This window comes from Neophocaena asiaeorientalis, unplaced genomic scaffold, assembly GCF_003031525.2.
Source record: "Neophocaena asiaeorientalis asiaeorientalis breed wild unplaced genomic scaffold, Neophocaena_asiaeorientalis_V1.1 scaffold240, whole genome shotgun sequence".
Lineage (NCBI taxonomy): Eukaryota > Metazoa > Chordata > Mammalia > Artiodactyla > Phocoenidae > Neophocaena > Neophocaena asiaeorientalis.
The window spans coordinates 4,886,218-4,896,489 of NW_020185331.1; the positions used below are offsets into that span (position 1 = coordinate 4,886,218).

Below are 10,272 nucleotides of genomic sequence, written 5' to 3' on the forward strand. Positions count from 1 at the left end.
TATATATATATATATAAAAAGGAAATTCTGCCATTTGCAGCAACATGGATGGACTAGAGAATATTATTCTTAGTGAAATAAGTCAGAAAGAGAAAGACAAATACTGTACTGCATCACTTACATGTGGAATCTAAAAAAATTGTCAAACTTATAGAAGCAGAGAGTAGAATAGTGGTTGCTAGGGGCTAGGGGTGGGGGAAATATAAAAAGGTTGGTAAAAGGGTACAAAATTTCAGTTGTAAGATTAATAAAATCTGAAGATCTAATGTAAAATATGGGGACTATGTTGATAACACCATGTTGTATTTGAAATCTGCTAAGAGAGTAGAACGTAAATGTTCTCACCTCCTCCAAAAAATAAAAAGATAAATATGTGAGGTAATGAATGTGTTAATTAAATAGATGGGGGGAATTCTCTCACAATGTATATGCATATCAAATCACCTCAATAAAACTGAAAAAAAATTTGAAGAAAGTATACACGTTCCATTTTTTTTTTCCTCACATTTAGACAATGAAAAGTAGAAAAAAAAAATCCTACCACCTACTAACAACTAGAAATGAATGTAACAAGAGACAAGAGTTGGGGGCGGGGGGGAGAAAGAAAGAAAAAAGGCAAAAAATGAAAATCGTGTTCAGCGTTTGTTTTAGAGCAAGTTGTAACAGAGGCAGCGAGTATCCCAGGCAGTTGAGAGTGGCACCACCAAATTCCTTCCCCAGGAGCTACACGCAGCATCTAAGTATCAAGCCGCCACAGCTTTAAACTGTGAGCATCTGTGCTTTTTCTAGATTTCCTTTGTAAACCTGTTAGCAAGATGTGTCCTCAGGTAATTGCTTCTTTGCTTTACGCCTTTTCGGCTTACAGAAGATTGCATATGAGAGCTCTACTTTCAGACAGCAGGGGAAACCTGTATTTTGGAATTTGACTTTCAATTCTAAACAGATCCAATTTGCTGCCATAGACTTGAATATCAGTGGCACCTCCCAGTCATGCTTTTATACCAATAATGCTTGTACTATCTTGAAATGCTAATGCCACAGGTGTTATATGAAACTTTGAAGGAGAAAAAGCAGATCAAAGACAGTCATGTCATACAGACAGGAGGGAGGCACAAAGAAAGGATCAAAGTTAGATTTCCTGTACTTCTTTACCCAAAATGAGGTCAACATTTGAGGCAAAACATCAAATATTAATGAAGATTATTTTTAGGTTGTTATTCCATCAAACACACCCAGCTGACAATAGAACCAATTCAGGCTGACACAAAGTTTATCAGGCAAAATTCATTATTTCTTTTCTGTTACCCTTTTCTTAAGTGCCAGTGGTAAGTGGAGATTTTTTTGTTATTTTTTTAGGGAGGGAAGTCTTAAACACCCAGCAAACTCCCAATTATTATGCACTTGTCTTTTTTTAACTGGGTGTACCTGGCAGACACATAACAGTGAGCAAATCCCAGGTTCACTTTCTCATCCATTTATTCAACAAATATTTACTAAGCAGTGACCATGCGGGCACTATGCTGGGCAATTAGTGGTAAACAAAACAGGCATGGTCCCAGCCCTGATCCATGTTGTGGTTTTTAGTCTCAACTCTCACTAACCTTAGGCAAACCTCTTATTTCTCTGGCTTCAATTCTCTCATTTGTCAAATGATAACAAGAGATAATATTACTATTTTACATTTATTTTAGTGAGATATTCATAAAACATCTCATCTGAGCCTCACAAGTACCATGACAGTTTGGCAGGACAGACATCACTGACCTCTGAGGTCCCTTTTAAATCTAGCATTCCATGATTCTACAACCATTCCCTGAGGAGGACAAGCTGGAGTTATATAGCTTCTTTACAGAAAAAAGCATTTGACTCTCTTTTCCAGACTTTTCTTTGGAGCTTCATGAATCCTGAAGGACCGTTCTTCAGATAATTTCTTAAGCAAAAGAATTAACAATTGTGCTTTTTGTTAAAAAAAAAAACCAAAAGAACTATGCTCACCCCTAAAGTTTCAAGATCATATTCGTCAAGAAAACAAAGGAGATGGTGGACTTACCATCAGAGGAGGGCGGCGTGGTCCCCAGCGGTGTGGCTGGGGTTGCTGGAGCAGGGCTGACGGGGGTTGTCACCAAGCCCATCTCTGGATGACTCTAAACGAGAGCACAGATAAGGGTAAGAAAGAGAAAATCGCGTTCTGGGTATCCTCTGCTTATCCTTTCTGGTATTCCTGGCCTCATAATTAGACAGAAAGCTCACTGAGGAGGGACTGCTTCTACATTTAGTTCCTATGAGTACCTGATTACTGTTGATGCTTGCTAAACTCTAATGAGAAGCTCTGCAGGCTAGTTTTCTTTAAGCAACTAAGTTCCCATTACATAAGTTTTTCTGCAGAACCATATGAATAAAAAACTGGGATAGGGGCTTCGCTGGTGGCACAGTGGTTGAGAGTCCGCCTGCTGATGCAGCGGATGCGGGTTGGTGCCCCGGTCTGGAGCCTGTGCTCTGCAACGGGAGAGGCTGCAACAGTGAGAGGCCCATGTAAAAAACAAAACAAAACAAACAAACAAACAAAAAACAGAGAATTATTCCACACACACACAAAAGGGCACTTGCTGTCCTATTTGAACCTATCTGAGAAGGGACTATTCTTATCAGATCAACCTAAAACATATCTACAGACTGTTCTAATGACCACATAGTTGACTAATAAATGCAGGTGAGCCAAGGAGATAACAGGTACTATAAAAAGAGCTATGCAGAGGGCAGCCTTCCCATTTCACAACAAACAAGAGCGTGTGGGGCTGGGAGGCAGAGACATGGGCGAGACATCCACTGGGGACCAAAACAGATAACTCTTCTTTCCCTTACCTTCCTTAGCCATCCCTGCCACATCAGCTCTTGAAAATTGGACTGAGTGGTGGCTACTCCCTTCTCTTCCCCAACAACTTTACCAGATTTTACCCATCTCACTTCTTCCTTTAAAATCAGTTACAGAATTCAAAGAGCAGACAAGGAACACCCTGAGAATAGTGGGTAAAGTCTCATGCTATCAGTCATGAAAAATGATAAGTCCCTCTTAGCCAGACCCTCAAACCAGCACACTGCTTTTTGACCTTATTTTTTTTGTTATTGAAACTCAGTGGATCCCATACACATCTGCCCTTTGAGAAAAAAGCATAAGCAAACTTTCCTGTAAAAGAAACCTTCATACATATTTTAAACAGCCTGGCTTTAAAACAAAAATACTTTATCAATTTTTTAAGACAGCTTTCATGAGCATCACTCAAGTTTTCAACCTATTTAAGTTCCCTTCTGTACCAACTACCGAGGCTATCCCTTAGGCAAGTGATCCAGCACTCAGGATTCTATGACTTTCTGCTTTCAATATTTGTAAACTTTTTTTCTTTTTTTTGGTTAACAGCTAACCTTACGCTGCACAAGATATTTTGTACTCTTCTTCTTTGGACATGGGTAAGATAATAAGATAAGTGACGTGGCCTATTTTATCTCTGGTTAATTCCACAGAGGTTTAGAAAGCAGAAAGCCTGTTATAAAAATCCATATGGGCAGATAATACCAAGGGATTTCTGGTGAGCAAAATGAAGTAATCTCATCTCATTTGTTTAGCTGAATCAGTAAACTGGTCAAAACCATTAACTTTGCATGTTATCAGATCCATTTCAGCACCAGATGGAAACATACATATTTGAGGAGAACATGAAGCAAAGGCAACTGAGGCAACTCTTTATAACTACCACTCACCAATGCAAAGTAGGGTTTACACGACACAGCCATGTATGAAATTCAGGGAGAAAAAGAATTGAAGTTTTTAATATAACCAACCTGGGCTAACACTGTGATAAAGTTCCGATTTAAATGAACAGCTTCATAAAGTGCCAGAAGGATGGCCTCGTTGGTTCTAAAGAAAAAGAGAACAAATTGGAGAGTCTCTTATAATGAAGAAGTTAAAAGAGTATAACCCTCAAGATAAGATTTCACTCCAGCTCCTCACTATAAATCCCTTTGAGTTTCTAATGCTCCCTTTATTTCCTTTTGGGGCTTATGTAAAGGGTATACAGTCAGAGCTTTAACTTTAATTCCTTAGAACTAGTTCTTATCTACTTCATTCACTATTTCCCCCTCTTGCTCTTCCACCCCAATCCAGTTAAGTCTTTAACTGGCTCAGATACCAAGCCCTCTTTCATTTCATTCCAGAGACGGCTGGGAACCGTTTTTCAGCTTCTTGGGGCTCAATACATGTGACTGAAGCAGAGTTTTCTAAGGTTCCATTATTGTTTAAAACTCAAGAAACAGTTGATAAATCACCAAAAAAGTTTGAATCTATAAAAGATTAGCAGAGGTAACGTTTCACACTTTCATATCCAGTGAGAGCCCACACTAATGTTCAAGTTACCACACAAGAACGTCAGCCACTTACTGCACTGAGATTTTCTCATGGGCATCTGCTATGAACATGCTGCCCACCTGTGGAAGAAAAGAGAAATTGCAGAGTTATAGCAGGGAAACGTGAGAGGTGCTCTGGGCCTACAAGCCTTTAATCAGTCAAAAAACAAGCTGCTTGGAACCCTGGCCCACCAGTCACACACAACAAAACCAGCTCACTTTGAAGATCTTAAAATAATCATAAGTAATAAATGAAACAATGAGAGCTCCCCTAACTTGTCTTTACTTAAAGGGACTTTAAAAAGCAAAAAAACAATCCCAGTACTTTTGTCCAGCTCTCCTTTTTAATGCATAAGTTAATACATAACCACTGACAACAAGTAAACAGCAACCTAAACATCCTCATCACTTTGCATCTGCCCTTGAATTTGCTTATTTGAAGTCAGGAACTAACTCACAAAGAATAAGGAAAGCAGGTTGTTCATCCAACACAGAGCCATCTTTGGGGGAATATCCGGGTTTCAGACCAGAACTGTCTAAATGAAACCTACTGTCCATCTTTTACATCACAAAACCTTTTGTTTGTGTCCTAGCTAGGGCAGTTGAATAAGTAAATGGAGTAGACTGCCTCCAATATGTGTGATATCAGAGGCACTGAGATAGATGCCCATCCATCTAAGAATACCTTTTCCACCTACTTATTGATGCCCAAAACCATGCAGCAGGAGCTTCATTTATTTGGTAGAAAACCTTTTCTTCTTGGCTAGAAGGCAAAGGTCCCTGGGAGCAATATAATTATATCTAATTCATCTAATCAAACACCAATACAGCACTCACACTGCTCTGACATCTGAGGGATTATCCATTTGTGCTTCAGAGTTAAAGAGTTTATCAAGTCCTTTCCTTGACAGTAGGCTCTGAGAATGAAGAAGGCATAGATATTGTGGGGGAAGAGTTGCCTTTTGGGGGACAAGATGGGGGGACTGCTGTTTCTTGCAATGAACTCAAAATCTGTCTTGCTCTAGGGCTGATTACTTGAATATTAATGCCCAAGAAGACAGACTTTCTGAATCTAAGTTCCAAGACTCCTAGATTTATATCTTAAAAATCAGTCCCAGATTATCTGGCCTAAAATGCCTATCGTGCTAAGGTTGAGATACCTTGCTCAGGAGTCTTGCAAACTGAACCAATAACTTTCCTAAACTATGGACCTCTCAGCCCAGACCTTAAGCCTTTAGATGAGTGGCTCAGATCACTGCACCAATCCCTCGAATCCAGGACCAACTATAAGAGATGAAGGGGCCACTGCAGACAGCCAAGGATCACTCAGGGTTGGACTTGGATCTAAATCCTCCTATTGTGTGTTCCATAGCATCAGTCCTCAAACAGAGCCAACTCTTTAGGAAGCAAAAGTCTGGCTTAATATGAACGCTTTTTTTGTTTTTGTTGTCTTTAAAAAATTGAATTGATTAATTGGAAAAAAAAAAAATTCTAACCCTGGTGGTCCAGTGATTAAGACTCCATGCTCCCAATGCAGGGGGCCCGGGTTCAATCCCTGGTCAGGAAACTAGAGCCTGCATGCCACAACTAAGACCCAGGGCAGCCAAATAAATAAATATTAGGAAAAAAAATAAAAATAAACTTCTGGGGCTTCCCTGGTGGCGCAGTGGTTGAGAGTCCGCCTGCCGATGCAGGGGACACGGGCTCGTGCCCCGGTCCGGGAAGATCCCACATGCCGCGGAGCGGCTGGGCCCGTGAGCCATGGCCGATAAGCCTGCACATCTGGAGCCTGTGCTCCGCAACGGGAGAGGCCACAACAGTGAGAGGCCCGCGTACCGCAAAAAATAAGATAAAATAAACTTCTGAGTCTAAATTTGTCTACCCCTGCAGATCTCATATATTTCTGAGCAGGAGAGAAAAAACAAGTAGGACTTACCATATTTGTTAAAGCAGAGAAAAAACCGCCTTGGTGTTCTTCTTCCTTGTCTTTATACTGCCTGAACAAAAATAACTAAATTCAACTTTAGTATTATTTATCACGTGTCTTTGTCCTTGGCATACCAAGTGGTAATCAGAGCAGCTCACTCGCAGAATTCACTGACTCCAAAAAACAAAAGTGTTATGACAACCCAGTCACTGCAGTTTCCCCTGCAAGCTAAGAGGCACCCATCTGCTCTTGAGGTAGCGTGTACCAAAATGCCCAGCTACTTCGGGAGAGTCTTAGAAAGCAAGCTGCAGAAGTGTGAAACTGCTCTAACATATGGCTGATCCAGTTATTTCCCAAACAGACTATTACTTGAAAAGTGTGACAGTAAAATTAAGGCTGTAACAGTGAAAATCTTGTTTGTTTTTGAAGGAAAAGGAGGGAAATCTGTGAGCTAAACTATTTGTGGAGATGGGACAGATTTGAAATCCCAATACCCAATCGTGTATAAGCAAAGTCTGGAAAGGAGTAAGAAAGATCCTGCCTGGTCCTTGCCAGGATTAGATACACTTCTGGTTTCCATTCACTGAATACCAAATCCTTCCCCATCCCCAGCAAGAGGGAAAGCAAGCATCAATGAAAAGAGCCCCCAGAACAGACAGGGACTCTAGGAAGCTGCAGTTGATTACTGATGAAAAAGAAGTATCTGTCAAACTAGAACTAATACAGTGCTTTCTTTTCTTTTTTTTTAAGCATACAAAAAGCAGTGTTTCACAACCTTTTTTACATAGAAAATGGTATTTATATGATACATTGGGCTAAATGGAAGAGCCTGCTTATGGCTGGAAAACTAGTTAAAATGCTCTGCAATAAAATACCAAAGGTTGCATAAGAATGTTTGAATGTAAGAGTTGCTTAAACAAAAGATGGACACTAACATGGTGGCTACTCCTCCCCAGTGTTAAAAACAACTGCTGCTAAAGCCATCAAGCCCAGCTAGAACAAATGCATCTGCCAGCAGCTGTACCTCTAAGTACTCTTCTAGGATAGGTAAGAGACGTTCACCCAAGAACTCTTAACAAACCTGTTTCCTACTCAACCAATTCAAACAAAAATTAGACTCTTCCCTTCTGGAAAGGTGGACTTACCTGTTATACTCAGATAAAGCTTGAGCAATCACAAGCCCCATTCCCTAGAGAGAAAAAAAGATAGCACAGGTGAAATAAGGGGCTGTTGGTGATACTATGACTAGACCACAGAAAACACTAATTACAGCGCCATGGTCCAAGCCCAAGAAGTTCTACCTGAAAGTAGGCAACAAGGACAGAAATTCTGAGAGACATTGTCAAAGGATCAAAAGGAACTTCTTTGGAAAGATTTTTCTGATCTAATTATCTTACTTAAGGGTTCCAGATACAATTAAAATAGAGTAACAAGGGATGAAACAGACCAGCTCAGACCACTGACAATTTCACTGGGATCATTTTCACCTCAAAAGAAAAGAGTTAGAATCTTCAAACAAAAAGCTCTCGAATGTCTCTAAAACAACCCATAATAAAAGTGACGAGTCCCACATTAAATGAAGGTACAGGGACTTCCCTGGTGGCGCAGTGGTTAAGAATCCGCCTGCCAATGTGGGCGACATGGGTTCGAGCCCTGGTCCAAGAAGATCCCACATGTCGCAGAGCAACTAAGCCCATGCGCCACAACTACTGAGCCTGTGCTCTAGAGCCCATGAGCCCTAACTACTGAAGCCCGCAGCACATCTAGAGCCCATGCTCCGCAACAAGACAAGCCACCACAATGAGAAGCCTGCACACCGTAACGAAGAGTAGCCCCAGCTCGCCACAGTTAGAGAAAGGCTGGGCGCAGCAACGAAGACCCAACGCAGCCAAAAGTAAAATTAATTAATTAATTTTTTTAAAAAAATGAAGAACCTGTCATTGCTTCCCCAACAGTGATTAAAAAAAAAAAAGAATCCGTCTGCCAGTGCAGGGGACACGGGTTCGAGCCCTGGTCCCGGAAGATCCCAATAAATAAATAAATTAATTTATTTTTAAAAACAAAGACAAGCTACTCTCAGGCCACAGGAAAACAGGAATGTAATGGGAAGAAGCATCCAATAAATATTAAAGCAATTTATCAACTTTCCCCCTAGAAACTGCTAAGCGTATGACAAAGATCAATTAAGGCCACAAGAATGAATCATGTGTGCTTTTTTTCAGAAGAGAAATTAGAAGAATGAAGAGGGCAAGATGGAAAGAGAATAAAGCCAGACACCTGGTCATCTTCTTCCTCCCTATATTCAGAGATCAGATGTTATTTCCCAAACCTCCATGGATATAAGTAGCAGATATATATCATCCTCCATGTTTCAGCTTCACCAAGGCAGGCTATAAATATAATCTGGATGGTTCTACAAGAAGAAATCTCACAACATTGAGTCATCTAAGCCTTTTTTTTTTTTAATTTCAGCTTTATTGAGGTATAATTGACACACAAAATTGTAAGATATTTAAAGTGTACATCATGGTGATTTGATATACCATCTAAATCTTATTCTTGGAAATGTAACTTCTTGACTCTGTAGGATAATCAACCTGAGCACACTACAACATGAAATATAACTGACCATTTCATCATGATTAGCAAGCAAATATCCCCCCTCACACCTTCCTTCCATGATGAGAAAATAAAAAACAGTAAGACAGTAGCACTGATGCTCTAAAAAGAAATACCTATTCCCTCTTTATAGCCAGATGAAATTAACACAATAGCTCTCTACTCTCTGTTCTAAATATCTACTAAAAGTAAGGCCACCAAAGGCAAGTAATTAAAACAATACACAAGGATCCAGATACTCACATTGAGCGTGGCTTCATCATCCACAATAGACAGCTTCACAATATAAGGATTCACAGACTATTAAACAAGAGAAGAGACTCCAGGTGAGTGTGACCTAGTTAAGAACCCATTAGCTATTTAACAAAGTGTTCACAAAAATGTTTCCATAAGGTGCTCTCTCTAGAGTGATGCTCCTAATACCTATGCCCAACTATCTTGCCAGGTGACTTCCTCCATTTCCAGCAAATCTCTCAGTGTGCATGGGCATTCACCAAGCATGCACAGATACACACACACACACACACACACACACACACACACACACACTTCTACCCACATTTTCCTCTAGACTGAATCAGCTCAGGCCTAAGTCTGCCACTTCTCCCATCTTTCCCTCTTATTTGTTTCTAAGAAGTAAGTGAACGCTCCACAACACTCACTTTGTCCTATCCTGCCAATAATTTACTGAGTCTATAGGGACAGCTGTCTTTTGGGGTGCATAAAAGCTCCCTTGCCATAAGGCACAAATTTATAAGTTGCTAACTTACACTCATCCCAAAGGCTCCCTAACCATTCCACAAACTATATCCAAGGACTGATTCACCCACCCGTAAAACAAAGCCACCTTGGGGGTGGAAAGTGGCAGCTGCTTAACAGCCAGAGAGGCCATTTATAGATCCAATACCCAAGTAACACTGCAGGGGAACTGAAAAAAAAGATGTAATTACCCAAACTACAATCTGGTCAGGACACTGGGATTTAATGATTGTCCCATCACTTAAAACATTGGAAGATTTCTTGAGTTTTTCCAGATTCAATCTCAGCTGGGCAGTATATGGAAATATATATATATTTAAACTCATTAAGCAATGGAAATATATATATATTTAAACTCATCAAGCAACTGGGCCATCTCCTACCAGTGGGATGAGAACCAATGACGTGCTCACCTTGAAAACAACCCCTGCGTAGTATGTGAGGAAAGACCTACTACAGATCAGGCACCAATTCTAACCCAGGGGAAGCTAGAAACAATAGTTCTCAGATTGGCAGTTTTTACAGCAACCAAGAAAACATTACTGAGAAGCCTGGAAACCCAACAGAAG

The 10,272-nt window shown here is 40.4% G+C and overlaps 1 protein-coding gene across 5 annotated transcripts in view; it reads right to left on the reverse strand.

Moving 5' to 3' along the window:
* The window catches only part of ARMH3 (armadillo like helical domain containing 3), a 172,505-nt gene that overhangs the window by 131,341 nt on the left and 30,892 nt on the right, over positions 1-10,272 (reverse strand). For all 5 annotated transcript variants that reach the window (XM_024735064.1, XM_024735063.1, XM_024735060.1 and 2 more), the window contains 6 exons: positions 9,188-9,244; positions 7,471-7,514; positions 6,335-6,395; positions 4,433-4,479; positions 3,838-3,913; positions 2,051-2,144 (listed from right to left, as the gene is read on the reverse strand). In XM_024735064.1, coding sequence (XP_024590832.1) covers positions 2,051-2,144; positions 3,838-3,913; positions 4,433-4,479; positions 6,335-6,395; positions 7,471-7,514; positions 9,188-9,244 — 379 coding nt within the window. The remainder of the gene's footprint in view (positions 1-2,050; positions 2,145-3,837; positions 3,914-4,432; positions 4,480-6,334; positions 6,396-7,470; positions 7,515-9,187; positions 9,245-10,272) is intronic.